Raw genomic sequence first — 16,292 nt, forward strand, 5'->3', positions numbered from 1 at the left:
CAGAGTTTGGCAACTCAGGGCTCTAGAGGGCCATAGCAGTGGACAGGAATGCAACTTCATGGTCTGTGCCTGGCTCCGTTTTTGGTGTCAAATCTGCCCAATTACAGTAGAGGGGACTCGGAAAAAGTTGCAAAGCCGGGGAAACTTAGGAAGTCAGCATAGTCCTAGAAACACGTACTGAGGAGATCCCTGGGACAACAGGGAACATGGGTACCGAGTTCTACTCTCAGCTCTCAAGAAGTCAGTCCAGTCTCCCACCAACTGTAGCAGGGCGCGGGGTAGATCAGGGTTTAGGTGAATTTTCCATGGTCCCATCCCTGGTCCCTTCTCAAAGCCTGCCCTTTCCCCAGAAACCTTGCCCTGCTGATACTCACGTCCTGACACCCTACTCTGCCTGGACAGCCAGCAGCCTAGAAACAAAACAGCTTGTTAGTGATGTTGGCTACAAATGTCCAACTCAAGATCCTTAAAATTCTGGTTTATTAGGCGGATCGAAACACTGTAATGAAGTTAAATCATAAACCTTGGGGCTGGTCCACACACACACACACACACACACACACACACACACACACACACTACAAGAGTCAGGTATATGTATCCCACAGGTGCTGGAGTCTGCCATCGAGGCTTCTTTCAGAGTGGTTTTATCTTCCAAAAGGGAGTCGCCAGCTGGTCCTTCTGGCTAGACAGGTCAGGTGCTGGTCAAGTTGGAGATCAAGAGGGCGCCGCTGAGGGTCACTTTTCACTGCTTTTTATCTGTCCTTGGCAGACTTTGGTGACTCCCCAGTTTTCAGGTTTGCCCAATCCAGGGGTCTTTGACCCTCATGGGACTTCCCCCTTGGTGGCTACTGGATGGCATCTGTCAGCCCCAGGGGTCGTCCACATGTACGTGCAGGTTTGGGAGTCCATTGATGAATTTTGAATATGACTCTGGGAGCGGTTGATCTGGAGATATTCATCCCAAAAGTTGGTCCACGGCATTGATTAACTCAGACCAGTGCTTCTAGCCCTTGAACAGTGACGTTTAGAGATTTCCCGGTTGTTACATTGTCTTCTATTGATTTCTTCCCTTGGTTGATCTGCGGTTTCCCTAGGTGTTAATTGCTGTCTGCTACTGTGTTATGCATTCAATCACTGATTCACTCCTCTTTCAGGGGCCCGCCTGATACAGGGAAGCGACAGTTTGACTCTTGCCCTTGTTAACATTGTTACTAAACACATTTATACTTGAAAGTTGAAAGGCGAGGCATAAAATATAAGCTACAAAAGTAATGCCATGGCACACAAATAGATAAAAATACCAAAATACAAGGGGAGATACAAAATGCACACATACAAATTTTAAAACACAATTCCTTATCTTAAAGTGAAAGAAAGAGGAAGGAAGAAAAGGCAGAAGAGGAAAAACATATTCAAAGAGGGGAGAGCAAATGCAGGCAAGAAGAAAAGGGGGCTTTCTGCTACAGTGACTAGAGCTCAGAGCAAATGATTCACTTTCCCTTCCAAGTCCCCAGATGCTGCCAAGTGGATCTTGTTCTCATTGGGAAGAGAACCTGATTCAGGGGTTCCTGTCTGGGGAGTATGGGTCTGACCCACCACTGTCTGAACCAGCCCTCAAACAAAGGGATCCCATACCCTGGTCTCAGACCTTCCCCTTGTTTTCTCAGGGTAATGCTCCTCATTTCATATGCCCTCTGGCCACATACCTTGATCTCGTATCCCCTCCTGGGTACACACCTTCATCTCAGATCCCCACCACGTGTACACATTCTGGTCTCGGATATCCCCATGGCTACACACCCTGGTTATCACCAATACTTACCAAGAAGGAGGACAGTGACGGCAGATAACATGCTGAGAAGAGCGTGGGGTTACACTCACACTCACTCCACTGAGCCCGATGTCCCAATGATCCCCAAAAGCAGAAGTGAGGCTGGAGAGGAGTTTCTAGGCACCAGAGGTTTTGTCATCTCCAGACAACATCTACCAAGGTCCTTGCAAGGCCCAGCAAGCACTTCTCTTTACATTGCTAATGCTAGCCCTGCACCTTTGTGGGTACCACACAAGTCTGGCAGGGAGCCCTCAACCCCAACCTGAACTACTCAGTATGGGAGGAGGGTGGCTTGTGGGTTGTCAGGACTAGCTGTTGTATAGCTATAGGGGTCATGCAGTGAGATGCACACCTCTGAGCTGTTGACTCAGGCTTCCTGTCCACCAGCAAGAACAGTCGTGTGTCAACTGCACTCCAGAAACTTAATACCTTTCACAGTGTTTGGCTTAGGATCTACACACTCAGGCAGGCTTTGCTGCATCTGTTGTCTTTGGGCCAGTCATTTCTGTCCAAGAAGTAGGCTCAGGGCTTGGGCAGACTTAGGCAATGTCACTATATGGGTTACACTCGGCAGTTTGTAGCTCTTTTAGGGACTATTCCAGGCTCTACGCAGACTGAGGCACATGGTACCTGGCACATTTTTAAAAGCAGGTCAGGAGAGGGTGTTGCTAATGCATCTTGTTGCTATATGGGCTCTGATGTCTATAAGGAGGGTCTAATGCCTGATATCTAGTCTCCTGGATGGTGTAAAGCTGAACTTGCTGCTGGAGTTCTAGAGTCCATCCCTGAAAAGTAGGCTGAGCAACTAAACAGGATCCAGGGCAGAGCAGCCTGTTCTGTTGATGCCTTCTCAGAGTGTCTGGGGTAGAGGATTGTTTCCTACCAAAATGAAAGCAGCACTATCCTTTGGCAGGGGAAGACACCGGCTCAAGATGTGAGGGTAAGGAGATGCCATGGGAGCAAAGGGCAGCCAAAGGCTAGAGACTACTGGGGGAGAGGAGGAAAGATAGACAGACTTTGGGCACAAGTTGGGCAAGGAGGAGGATGCAAGCGTGAATGGAAAGAATAGGGCAAAGGACAAGGGAAGGGGGGGGCAGCAGGAGGGGAACATGGAGGTCTCACATCCAAGTTGTGAGACCTGCTCCCCAGGGAACAGGATGGGTAATTAGCAATGAGGTGATGATGCTCTGGGAGTTCTGGCTCTGCTCTGAACCCTTCCTTCTGCTCCAACTTGAAAAGCTACTCCTCTTTAGGAGATGGCCCAGAACTCATGAATCCTGACTCTCTGCCCTCTGCTTTAGCCTACTAGATAGGGATCTTCTCCCAGAGGCAAAGGAATTATGGTCTGTGCCCAGGTAAAGAGCCAGGCATCAGATACAAAATCCCTCCCTTCCACTTTTACATTTTCACCCTGTTTCTAATCATCCCTCCAACTCTCTCAGTCTCATATTTCTTAGCCAGCAGCTAGACAACCTCTCTGGTGTCACTACCTGAGAATACGCTTTCCTAAGCCACTTGACCCTCATGCTCCAGGGCAAGAGCTGCATAAGAAAAATAAATTCCTTCTAGCACATGGAAAGCTACCGTCCAATCCAGGGTCTTAAGGGGGACTGATGCCTTTCCCTGGGCTCATCTAGTACTCCAAGTAGGCAGGGATCCTACAGGCAGTGGGTCTGTGGGAAGAGGTCAGGCTGGGACACATTCCCAGTTAACAGCTCTGAAGGTGTCAATGGACAACTTGAATATGGGACTGGGAGTACCCTTCCTTCTCTCACTCTGGCATACAGCTATGGGGGTGGGAAGCAGCTTTGAAAGGAAATGCAGTTTGCTGGAGCGTGCAAAGGCCTGAATTTGTTCTGACCACAATAGACCAGAAGATTACTGAGAAACTGTTATCTCCACTATGAAGAAACACACTGAGGTTGCCATGTCAGCCTGCAGCTGCAGCCATAGCTCAGTTCCACATTCACACTCATTGGGGCCCTAAACATGCCCAACCCAAGGTCTGCCTCTCTGGTGGGAAAAGCTGAGGAACTACAGGATCTTCCAACCCTGGGACATGAAGGATGGGAGGCCATGAGAGTGGGGGTGGAAAAGCCTGGTTGGCTCAGAGGACATGCTGTGAGGTTAGAGGGAAGTGTGTGGGGATACAGGAGAAGATGTGGGGCTGCTGGGATGTTCTGGAGGATTGTGGGGGAATTGGGGCACAGTGAGGGCAAGCAGTGCCATTACTTTCTTTCCAAGGGGTGGAAGCTCTGTTCATGTGCACAGGAGGCTGGATACAGGGTGTGGGGTAGGGGGGAGGTAGGAATGTGCAGGGAAGTGGTTACTTACTGAGGGAGTTTCTGTGCAGAACCTGGATCCTCGCAGGCTCTGGGCTCCCCATAGATGCAGGCAGCACCCTCAATTCAGGAGCAGCAGGGGAGCTCTCCATATTCCAAGACTTGAGGGATGGGGACACAGAGCTGGCACAGGAATTCATGCATCTGCCCCTAGGTCACACCTTCAGCATCCCAAGAAACAAGATATCCCCTGTCCCCAGCTATGGACACCCAGAATGACTGCACTGTGGCGAGGGGAACAGGGACAAATGTCCCTGGGGGCTAGACGGCAGAGGAGGCCATTACAGGGGTCTGGGCTAGATGGCCATTAACCAGCACTCATTCCAGGTGTAGCCCACAGCTCACCCTGGTGGCTCCTCAGCCCCTTGCTCTGTCCTCAGTCTTCTGGTTTGCTTCCCCCTCCCCTGCCACAACTTGTTGTTGTTAGATCTTTTGAAGAAGCTGCCCCAGGGATCCCCAATCCCACATTGGTATTTAGGTGTCTCTACTTTGCCTCAAGGGCTTCTAACGTGGCTCCAAACATCCCTGATACCACCCTGCCTAGGCATCACAGATGTTATCCATCATCAGCCCCCTTGGGCCATGGCCTCAGTCCCTGTGAGCAGGCCTCCCTGCCCAGCCACTTCAACTAGCTCAGCTATTCCCAAGTGCAAGTCCCTGGCCTGCCTTCTCCCCCAGGGCACTTGACCTCCCCCAGCTACTCCCGAGCACAGCATTCCAGCCCTCACTCCCCATTCAGAGGGCTCCTCCTCATTCCACCTCTGAGGGCTTCTCCTAGGCACCACATCCTGTCCTCTCAGGCTCCTATCTCCACCCATACCGGGATTAAGGCCCCTGCTCCTAATCTCTGGGCTCCTTCGCCTCATCTACACCCCTTTCCAGGCACAGGTCTGCTAACCCCCCTTGCTCACCAGCAATGGTCCCCAACCTTCAGTCTCCCTAGAGCCTATCTCCACTCTCAGGCCACTTGAGATCGTGAGCACCCTGGCCCTCATAGGCGATGCCTCCTGAGGCTGGGGGGGCGTGCAGTGTATGGTGACCACCTGTAGGCAGTAGCTGCAGTGGTGACAGCAGGGGCATGGCAGCAGCAAGCAGGGACCACCCACAGGCAGCCACACTGACACTGCAGTGAAGGCAAGCCGAGCAAGGTCCAACTGCAAGCAGCATCCGGGGGAGGGGGAAAGCGCTCCCTGCAGCCGATTGCTTACCAGGGGTCCCCCATGGCCAGATGCCAAGCTTGGAATTACCGGTGGCACTTCTCAGGGAGTGCACCAGTGCTCTCTCTGCCCCCCCTGCCCATTGCCTAAACTGAGAGCATTCACTGTCAGGGAGCACCAGTGCTCTCAGGGGGTACACATGCACCCCCTACATGTTGCCTATGCTAGCCCTCCTTGCTTCCCAGCCCTCTACTCTCTCCCACCCCTCTCCAGGCTTGCTAGCCCTACCTCCCAGGCCTTTTTGTCCTTCCAGACCCAGTTCCCAGGTCTACTGGGAGCTCCTCCTCCCCTTAGCTCTTTCTTCAAAGCTCCAGAGTTGCTTACCCCAGCTCAGATATTACCCAAGAGCCCTGATACCCACAAGCTCCTCTCTCCATGGCTTTCAGAACTAGACTGCATGACTAGCTCAGGCCACAGGCTTATATGCTTCAAGTCACTCTAATCAGGTGACTCTAATTAGCCCCTACCACATCTGCAGGCTGCTCCTCATAGAGCCTCTTTCCCTCTTAAAGTGACAGGCACACCAAGCACCCTGGAGGCTCCTTCCACTCATGTATGTCATCCTCCAGAGAGGACATCCTGCTGCCTGGAAGAAGCATGGCCAGCCTCTGTGGACTGGGGAGACAGTCCTGCCAAGGGGCTCTTGGCGGGGAAGCAACATCTCTTCCATGGCATGAGAAGCAGCAGCTGGGAAATACAGACTAGAACTTGCTGCACGCACAGACAGAGCACCTGCTCCGAGGTACTCCCAACCTGAACGCACTGAGGAGGGGCTCTTCTCCCCATTGCACACAGAGGAAATGGAGACCCAGAGAAATGAAAAGTCTTGCCCAGAGTCACACAGCAAGACTGTTCCTGAGCCAGACAGTGAATCCCAGAGTCCTGAGCCCAACCCCAGTGCTTTCCTCATGATCATATCCTCCCCCTACAGTGCTGCAATTCTGGAGCCATCAAAAATCATGAGACTGAACTCTAATTCCTGTGATTTTAATTATATATTTCCCTGCCTGCTCTCATAGCCCTTTGAGGGAAGGGGAGGAAACCTTTGGGGAGGTTTCTTCTCAGCCATGTGGACTTAAAACAGAATCTGGATTTGAAACCAGAGCCAAAGTTTTCCTGGACTCTCAGGACTCCAAGATTTGAGTCTTTACTAGAAGCAACAGATCTCATGAGACTGGGAGAATTGGGAGAGCTGGCAGTGTGGCTGCACTCTGCTACTGTGGCTGAGTGCAGCCCATGGGGGCAGAAGCTGTGGAGGGAGTCAGGCCAGGAATGGACATTAGAACAGGTGGTGCCGTGGTCTGTGCTGGAGGCAGCATGAATGATCCCTAAGAGCCTTCAGACTGCTGCACTACATTCCCACGTCTTCTGTGGTCTGGCTGTACTGAGGCTTTTCCAGAGGGCACAGGGGCAGGTCAGAACCTGTGCTGGAGTGCAGCACCCAGGGTGCCCCATGTCCTTGAAGTCTGAGCCCCCATGGGGGCACTCAGACCTCTCCCCACAGGGCATCCTGATGGCACACAGCTTCCATTGGTGTAACCCATTCACAAAGGTCTTCTCCATCCCTGTCACCATCCCTGTGCCATCACAGCCCCCAGCGGATATATGGAGGCCAGTGAGGGATGTGGTCAGACAGGCTCGGTTCACTAGTTCTTCTGGCTGTGCCTTACAACTTGGTGTCACAGTGCTACGGCTTATGGTGACTCCATTGCCCTTCCCAAGCGCTGGCTCCATCAGGGTGTAGCAGGGTCTGGGTGAGTAGGTGCTTATAGACAGATGTGAGCTTGGATACAGCCCTCCCCTCTACCAGCTGTACACGGCCTCAGCTATGATCAGTACCAGGAAAAGCAGGATCAAGACGCTCAGGGTCAGTCGGAAGATGTTACCGTTGGTATAATCTGGGAGTAACAGAGTAGAAAGGAGATAATCACTCAGCAACTGCTTCCATGGGGCTGTGAGGGGGAATGAGCATGGTCAGGCCTATAGGGGCTTCCAACCTGCCTCCCTAGGAACAGGACACAACCCAGTGACCCATGTCTGGCTCAGTGCCCCCAGGGCCACAGGCTGCCTATGCAACCCAGTCCTGCAGACATAGACTGTGTGTCCAGCTCTCCCTGCTGGGAAATAGGGAACAGACCCATGAAGTGTGGGGATATCTATGCACAGGGTCATTTCAAAGTAAGTTTAGACAGGAAAGAAGGCTCCAATTCCAAATAAAATGTCTGATTTCTAAATAGCTGGATGCTCTTTGTCACCATATTTACAGGGCTCAAAGGCAAGTGCTCCCATCCTGAACTCCTCATGTCCACACACAAATCAGCACCCAGACACCTGCAAAGTGACTTGTACCCAACATGGTGATTTCAGTCCCAGTTTCCATATAGACCAGGCCACATCTGGACCTAGGAGACATTTTATGGCTGTTAACAAGCAGTCAGACTGGGAGAACAATGGTCCCCTATAGTCTGAGCCTCCCTCAGTCTTTCTGCAGTCAACAAGCACTCCCAACTCTCCCTGACCTGTGTCCTCCCACAGGCTTCCAGCCCCATCTCTCTCTGTCCAGGCGCTCATTCATTCATTCATTCATTCATTCATTCATTCATCTTTATCTTTATGGGATAGTAAAAGACCTTAGCTCCAGGCCAATAGCAAAAGGCCCAAGGATCCCCAGTATCCCCCACAGCCAGCAAGCAGAGTGAAGGGATTGAAATGCTGACTTGGTGATTGAGCCCCTCCATGACTCCACATATATTGTCACCAGTAAGTCTGAGGGAGATCCTAGCTCAGCAGCCCCTGAGAACTGACTGCATCCCTAGAGCAGCCCCATGACCATGCCCCTGAGAAAGTCCTGCTCTGGACCACACCCAGTCTCTGCTCTGGAGCTATAGGAGCTCCTGCACCATCTGGATAGGAAATACCCAACTCCAGCCGTGACTTAAACCCGAGTCCTCAGTGACACGGCCTCGCTGCTGGGCTCCAGAGCCTGGTTCTGAGCCTCTTCCCATCAGCATGGACATCCCTTGAGGGTCCAGCTGCGGGTGAAGCTGCGGATAGGAACACAGAGCCCCTCACCTATCACCACCAGCTGCATGGGATAACTGTGATATGAACAGACAAATGGTTCTAATTTCTTTTGATAAAAGCACTGGTATCTCCCTCCATCTGCTTGCCGCACGCTCCTGATAAACAGCTCAGTCATGTTCCCAGCTGACGCCATGGGTTGAAGCAGGGTCATGTTTCCATCCTTGTAGAAGAAAAACTCCACATCCTGGGACCCACCCAGGCACTGGATGGTCACGTTTTCCCCTATGGTGAGCTTCCTTTTTGGACTGAAATTGATGCTGGGTATCGGATACCTGGGGTCTGCAGGGGGAAGCAGATAAGCAGTGAGACACAGACCTCAGCGCGCCCCCGCCCCCCCCAACCCACTTCTCCCCCAACAAGTTGGGTGTCAGTGACAGAACAGAGAGAGGGGCCAAAGGAAAAATGTTTCCACATACTTTTCCCAAGGGCCTCGAGCTTCCCCTGAGCTTAGCCCAAAACTGACCCATCCCCAAAAAATGGAGAATTCATACCTACTGCCATAGGAACACTTCATGCACCAAATGGGGCTAGCTAGTCCAGCATCAGTCTAGCCTGGTCTGCCACCAGGGATCAGACCCATGGGTCCATCTAGTCTGGTGGCACCCTTTTTCACCTGCTCCAGGTCAGGTCCATAGACCCACCCAGCCCACTGACCTGTCCACAAAGGGGCCAGGAGTTGCTGCTCTAAGGGCAGGTATACAAAACCTCACACAGGCTGACCAGTGGGGCAGGGCTGTGTTATATGTGTACAGCAGAACCTGAAGTGTCAGCACAGCTCAGGAGTAGGGAAACTAGAGGTGTAGTGGGACATAGCAGGGGAGAGCAACTCAACACTCCTGGTCCATGTCTGGCCTCTGGTGGGATTTGGGGTCTGGCTGATTAGCACACAGGGGGCTTGGAGTCAGTCGCACAGATAGGGAAACTGATGCACAACATGGTTATATGACTTGCCCAAGGTCGCTCCTATAGTCTGTGCTGGAATCAGGATATGAATCAAGGTGCCTGGTCTTGCTCTAGTCTCTGACCACCAGAACCGAGCTATACCCAGGGAGTTCCTCTGTTTTGTGTTGGAAACTCTACAGGGGTTGCTGCTCTCCTCTGGCTGGGGAACCCCACCACTGCCTCCATCCCTGCCCCTCAGCTGCACAGGTCCTCTTCTGTGTCCCAGGGCTCAGGAAAAAGCCTGGCTCTGAGCATCAGCCCATCAGTGCAAGGACCCTGTGGGCTTGGCTGATGTGAGGCTGGGAGTGGGAATGCCTCACCTGCCACAAAGATCTTCAAGTGCTCACTTTTCACCAGGGTTCCTTGTTTAGTTTTAGGCCAATATTGACAGCTATAGTCCCCTCCGTCCCCCAGGTCAGCATTGCCGATGTTGAATTCGTTCTTATTCTTAAACCACAGATTCCGGAGGGGGATATCATTCTTACAAAGAATTAACTTTTTTCTTGCACACTGACATTCACACCGGATGGTGGCATTTCCTCCCAGAGTTATCACCTTGCTGGGGTTCACAGAGATGGAGATTTTGGGTGCTGGGAGCTCTGCATCACAAAGAAACAGAAGTTAGATGGGGGAAACATGGGCCTAGCTCCATTTAACTGTTAACCCATTCCTTAGCTCCCAGATAATAGGATCATAAGAGAATGGGGCTGGAGGGGACCGCACAAGGTCATGTAGCTCAGCCCCCTGCTCAAGGTAATATCATCCCTGACTGAACCATCCTAGCCATGTGCCTCTGGAAAACTTCCAAAGATGGAGATTCCACGGTTTCCCTAGGCAGTCTGTCTCAATTCTTGACTACCCTGACAATCAGAAAATTCCTCCTAATCTCCAGTTTAAATTTCCCCTGCTGCAGCTTGAAGCCATTGCTCCTAGTCCTGGTCCCTTCAGCCACAAAGAAAAGCCCATCTCCCTCCTTTCTGTCATTGCCCTTCAGGTATTTGAAGACTGTTATCAAATCCCCCCCTCAGTCTTCTCTTTTCCAGACTAAATAACTAAGTTCCAGCCTTTCTTCATAAGTCTTGCCTTCCTTGCCCCTAATCATTTCTGTTATTCTGTGCTAGATTCTTTCCCAAATAATCCACATCCTTCTTGAAGTGTGGGGCCCAAAACTTGGCACCTGTTAATACAACCCAGTACACTGTTGGCTTTTTGACTATACTATTAGCTCACATTCAGTTATGATCCATTGTAAGCCCCAAGTCCTTCTCTGCAGTACTGCAGCCTAGCCAGTCATTCCCCAGTCTATATCTATGAATGCAATTATTTCATTCCAAGTGCAGGAATTTGCACTTATCCTTGCTGAATCTCACCTGACTGGTTGTGGACCATGCATCTAGTCTATTCATTCTGGATCCTAGCCCAACTCTCCAGAGTATCTGCAACTCCACCCACCTAGGGTCATGCACAGATTCACTAGATGTGCACTGAATCCCATCATCCAAATCATTAATGAAAATATTAAACAATAGCAGACCCAAGACAGACCCCTGAGGAGCCCCACTTGATACGTCCTCCCAGCTAGACATTAAGCCATTGGTGACTAGTCATTAAGCACAATACTCCAACAAGTCATGTATCCACCTTACAGAACTTTCATCTTGTCTGTAGTTCCTTAGCTTGTCAATGAGCATTTTGTGAGAGACAGTGTCAAAAGCCTTGCTAAAGTCAAGGTAGATTAAATCCACATCTGGATAAACATTGAGAAAGAAGGAAAAAAAGATCCCTGGGACTACAGGGAATCCAGGCACCAGATCCTGATCTCAGCTCCTGTGGGGTCAGTCCATGGGTTAAGATTCAAGATTTGGGTGAACTTTTTCCTGCCCCTGTACCTGTCCATGTGCCCTTCCCAGAGACTGCCCTCCCCAATGCTTCCATCCTGCTGTAATTTACCTCTAAACACTCCGCTTTCCTTGGCCACCCAGCATCCTGGAAAAAAGACAGCTTGTTAGCAACCAGACTAAGAGAAAATATTCCCTTTCCCTTCTGAATCCCCAGTTGCCTGGTGGTGCTGCATGGATACTGTTCTAAGAGGTATGGGAACACAATTCAGGGGCTCCTGCAGGCGACTATGAAGTCTGAGCCCTGCACTGCCTAGAACAGCCCTCCAGCAGTGAGATCACATACCCTGGCCTCACATCTTCAACCTCCCTCCACACAGTAAGCATCCTCATTTCAAACCACAGGCAACACCCCAGTCTTAGATTCCCCCATGGGTGTATATTCTAATCTCAAAACCCCCATGGACACATGCCCTGGTGTCAAATCCCCATGGACACATGTCATGGCCTTCTCCCATACTCACCAAGGAGGAGGTTGGTGATAGCAGACAACATATCGAGGGCAGTGAGGGGCTGTCACTGCCTCCTTGGTCCACAGCTCCACTGAGTGTGATACCCTAGGGCACCACAAAGGAGTATGGCTGTGGAGGCACTTCTTGGAACCAGCAATGTCTTTATCACTCCGTGAGTACATCTAATCTCCAGGCAATATCCAAAAACATCTCTGCAACGTCCAGGAAATCATATGCCATCATGCAGTTTCCTATAGGCCCTTACCACTGTGCACAAACCCATGCTGACAATGATCTGCCAGCCCCACCCTGCAGGGGGAGGAGATAGCTAGGGAGTTACAAGAGGCACTCTGCCAGGGCCTTTAGCTCTGGGGCTTACACCTTCATTTTAATCAGTTCTTGATTTCTAAACTCCTCTTGAGATTTGTATCTAAGGGTCTAATGCTGGATTTTTATATCCCACCAGGCTGGCAAAACTGGACTTGATGTAACTAGTTCTGGTGTCCACATGTGAAAAACAGTCTATGAATTAAACAAGGTCCTGAGCAGAGCATCAGGAAAGTGTTGGGAAATATTTACAGGCCTTGTTCTTACAAGTGCAGTGAGATTTGAAGAAAAGAGACCCCACCTTCCAACTGTGCTAGGGTTTCTGGGCATGTGAATGAATTGGAAACCCACCCTGGAAATGGTGGAATGACATTGTGATGGCACCCTGGCCCTGAAGACACACTCCCAGACTGCTTCCACACCTTGGGATGCGCAGCTCTTGCCATACCTGTTGCTCCCCTCTTTCCAAGTCCCTGACATCTGGCCCCATTCCTTTCCTGCTTGTTGGAGAGCATATAAAAGGAAGATGAAACCAGTGGGCATCCGAGGGATTAAGAGCTGAAGGGAAAGACTGGCTGAGAGTGGCTAGAGGCTGGACTGTGGCCAGGTTTTGGGGTGCAACAACAGTTCCCCCAGGAAAGTGGGCTTCCCCCTGCATGTTTCTGAGTGAATCAACCCTGTAAATATCACTGACATTAGAGGGCATGGAGTCCCCTCTCCATGGCTCCACAACCCCCACAATGCTCCCCATACTCAGCAGGGGTTTTAGTGAGATACTCTCCTGCCCTCCTGCCTGGTCTCTCCAAGGTGGACTGGGGCAGCCTATGTCCCTTCAAACTCTCTTCTTGGCCTACCCCCATTCAAGTCCAGTCCTTTGCAGTGTTTGCCCCCAAATCCCTTCCTCCTTCTTCAGTCTGGTTCCTCCCAGCCACAGTTAGTGAAGGCTCCCTTGCTCCTCTCTGTATTCTTTTCTCTGGGCAGCCCCTTGTAAAGGTGGTCGCTGAATCCCACTGCTTCCACTCAGGCTGGTGCCAGGCTGCCCTCTGGCACATGGCCACATGGGTTGTGAGGGGACCACTCTGAAGGAGAAAGGGGAACATGGTGGGGTGAGGAAGGCAGTGAGGGAGAAGGGGTACAGAGGCAAAAGGTGTGGGGTTTGAGGGACAGAGAGGAGGTTTAGGGAGCTGTAGTGGCATGATGCTGGACATGACAAAAATCCCTCAAGCCCAGCCTCCCTCCCCTCACATTTTCACTTCAGCTTCCTCCAATAAATAATCCCTCCATCCACTCCCCATCTCTTCATCCCATGTATGGGGGTGCTGCTGCCAAGTTCAGGCCTCTTTGGTCACAGCAGACCCACTCAGCCAGCAGTTTTTGGAGAGAAAACGACCCCTCCCACAATGCCTCTGTGAAGGAGGAAATATAGGAAAGACCCGCTCTCTCTTCCTCCATCCTCTCAGTCCTTCCTCCTTCAAGCCCAATCATAGTTTCATAGTTTCATAGTTGGTAGGGTCAGAAGGGACCTAACCAGATCATCAAGTCCGACCCCCTGCCATGGCAGGAAAAAGTACTGGGGTCAAACGACCTCAGCGAGGTGTTTGTCTAACCTCCTCTTAAAGACCCCCAGGGTAGGAGCCAGCACCACTTCTCTTGGAAGCTGGTTCCAGATCCTAGCCGCCCTGTCTGTGAAGTAGCGCCTCCTGATGTCTATTCTGAATCTACCCTCTGCCAGCTTGTGACTGTTATTTCTTGTCGCTCCTGGTAGTGCTTGGGGGAACAGGGACTCCCCCAATACCTGCTGGTCCCCTCTGACTAGTTTGTAAATGGCCACTAGATTCCCCCCCTCAGCCTTCTCTTGTGGAGGCTGAACAGGTTCAGATCCCTTAGCCTCTCCTCGTAGGGCCTGCCCTACTGCCCCCTGATCATGTGGGTGGCCCTCCTCTGAAACCTCTCAATGCTATCCACATTTCTCCTGAAGTGCGGCGCCCAGAACTGGATGCAGTACTCCAGCTGCAGCCTGACCAGTGCCGCACAGAGGGGGAGGATCACCTCCTTGGACCTGCTCGAGATGCATCTGCAGATGCATGACAAGGTGTGGTTGGCCTTCCTGACCGCGTCCCCACACTGTCGGCCCATGTCCATTTTGGCATCAATAATGACTCCAAGATCCTTCTCTGCCTCTGCACTGACAAGAAGGGAGTTCCCCAGCATGTAGGTGTGCTGCTGGTTCTTCCTCCCCAGGTGCAGCACCTTGCACTTGTCAGTGTTGAAACCCATCCTGTTCTCACCTGCCCACCCCTGTAACCTGTCTAGGTCCAATTGCAGCCTATTCCTCCCTTCTAGCATGCCCACTTCCCCCCACATCTTAGTGTCATCAGCAAATTTGAATAGGGTGCTTTTTACCCCCTCGTCCAAGTCACTGATGAAGATGTTGAACAGCGCAGGTCCGAGGACCGAGCCCTAGGGGACCCCACTGCCCACATCCCTCCAGGTTGAAAATGACCCATCCACCACCACTCTCTGGGTGCGGCCCTCCAGCCAGTTAGCGACCCATTTGACTGTGTAGGTGTCGACACCACAGTCCCCTAGTTTTTTAATGAGACTGGGGTGAGAGACAGTGTCAAAGGCCTTCCTGAAGTCCAGAAAGACTACGTCCACTGCTACCCCTGCATCTAAGGATTTTGTGACCTGGTCATAGAAGGCCACCAGGTTGGTCTGACAGGACCTGCCTCTAATGAACCCATGTTGGTTGCCCCTAAGCACAACCTCCCCTGCTGGCCCCTTGCAGACATGCGCCAGGATAATTGTCTCAAAAAGCTTCCCCAGGACCGAGGTAAGACTAACTGGCCTATAGTTTTCTGGGTCCTCCTTCCACCCTTTTTTGAAAATGGGAACCACATTGGCCCTTTTCCAGTCCTCTGGCACCACACCAGAGCACCATGAGCGCTCATAAAGCTGTGCCAGGGGTCCCGCAATGACTCCTGCTAATTCCCTCAGCACTCTGGAGTGGAGGTCATCAGGACCAGCTGATTTAAATACGTCCAGTCCCTCCAGAAGTTCCCTGACTAGGTCCTCACTGACCCTGGGCCTGGGTGCACCTCCCACGGGGCCTGAGGGGTCCCGGCTGACAAGCTGATCTGGTCCCTGCTCAGAAAAATGGAGGCAAAGAAATCGTTAAATAGGTTAGCCTTGTTGTCTGGTGCAACAACCAGATTTCCTAGCGTGTCTTGCAGAGGCCCCACATTACCTGGTACCTTCTTTTTGACCCCTATGTATTTAAAAAAGGACTTCTTGTTGTCCTTGATCCGGGTAGCTAGTCCCAGTTCCATTTCCGCCTTGGCCTTCCTGACCGCCCCCCTACATTCCCGAGCTACTGAGGTATAGCCCTCTCTTGTGATGGTCCCTCCCTTCCATTGGGTGTACGCCTCTCTTTTAGCTAGGAGACATTCCCGTATGCTTTTGGCGCACCATGGGGGCTTTTGCACCCTCTTGCCCCCTTTGATCCTTCTTGGGATTACCTCCCTTTGGGCATGGAGGATCATCTTCTTAAGGAGCGACCACTCTTCTTGGACACCCAACTCCCCTCCCCTCCGGGACCTCAGTATTTCCCCAACTATTCTTCTTACCTCATTGAAATCCGCCTTCCTGAAGTCCAGGGCTGCTGCCTTGCTGCAGGCTTTTGCCACCTTGCGCTGGATGGTGAATTCCAGCAGGCAATGATTGCTGTCGCCCAGGTGGTCGAGCACCCGCAGCCCCTTCACGAGGTCGTTGCCTGTGGCCAGCACCAGATCCAACAAGGCGTCTCCCCTGGTGGGGCTGTGCACCTCCTGGGTTAAATGGAGGTCCTGTATCTCAGCTAGGAACCTACATGAGCGGTCAGACCTGGCTGACTGCTCTTCCCAGCAGATGTCTGGAAAGTTCAGGTCACCCATGATGACCGCGTCTTTTGACCTAACTACAGGCGTGTCGCAACTTATGCAGGGATTAGGTTCTGAGGTCACCGCGTAAGGTGAAAATTGCGCATAGTCAAATAGCCAGCCATTTGACTAGTGGCAACTGCCCTGCCTCCAAAACCTCCCGCTGCCGCTGCGGAGCCATGCTTTGAGTTGTATGGCCGGCGGCAGTGGCGCAGCACGGGATGGTGAGGGGGATGGCTGCATGCTGCCAGCCCACCACCATGCTGCCAAAACCTCCCG

At 51.8% G+C, this 16,292-nt stretch overlaps 1 protein-coding gene across 1 annotated transcript; it reads right to left on the bottom strand.

Moving 5' to 3' along the window:
• Nucleotides 1-5,962: 5,962 nt before the first annotated feature.
• Nucleotides 5,963-14,067, bottom strand: LOC106737540 (T-cell-interacting, activating receptor on myeloid cells protein 1). Its single transcript, XM_014604148.3, has 5 exons — nucleotides 11,782-14,067; nucleotides 11,370-11,405; nucleotides 9,740-10,018; nucleotides 8,466-8,756; nucleotides 5,963-7,291 (listed from the first exon to the last, which is right to left on the bottom strand). The coding sequence occupies exons 1-5, from the start codon at nucleotides 11,810-11,812 to the stop codon at nucleotides 7,197-7,199; spliced, it is 732 nt and encodes a 243-aa protein (XP_014459634.1). The 5' UTR covers nucleotides 11,813-14,067; the 3' UTR covers nucleotides 5,963-7,196.
• Between the last annotated feature and the right edge of the window lie 2,225 nt (nucleotides 14,068-16,292).

This window comes from Alligator mississippiensis, chromosome 5, assembly GCF_030867095.1.
Source record: "Alligator mississippiensis isolate rAllMis1 chromosome 5, rAllMis1, whole genome shotgun sequence".
NCBI classification, from domain to species: Eukaryota; Metazoa; Chordata; order Crocodylia; family Alligatoridae; genus Alligator; species Alligator mississippiensis.

Bases quoted from the DNA above. Each gene is read 5' to 3' on its own strand.
- LOC106737540 (XM_014604148.3), bottom strand. From the start codon at position 11,812: ATGTTGTCTGCTATCACCAACCTCCTCCTTG. The intron at 11,406-11,781 runs GTGAGTATGGGA...TCTTTTTTCCAG, and splicing joins TATCACCAACCTCCTCCTTG to GATGCTGGGTGGCCAAGGAA. The intron at 7,292-8,465 runs GTGAGGGGCTCT...TGTTACTCCCAG, and splicing joins CATGCAGCTGGTGGTGATAG to ATTATACCAACGGTAACATC.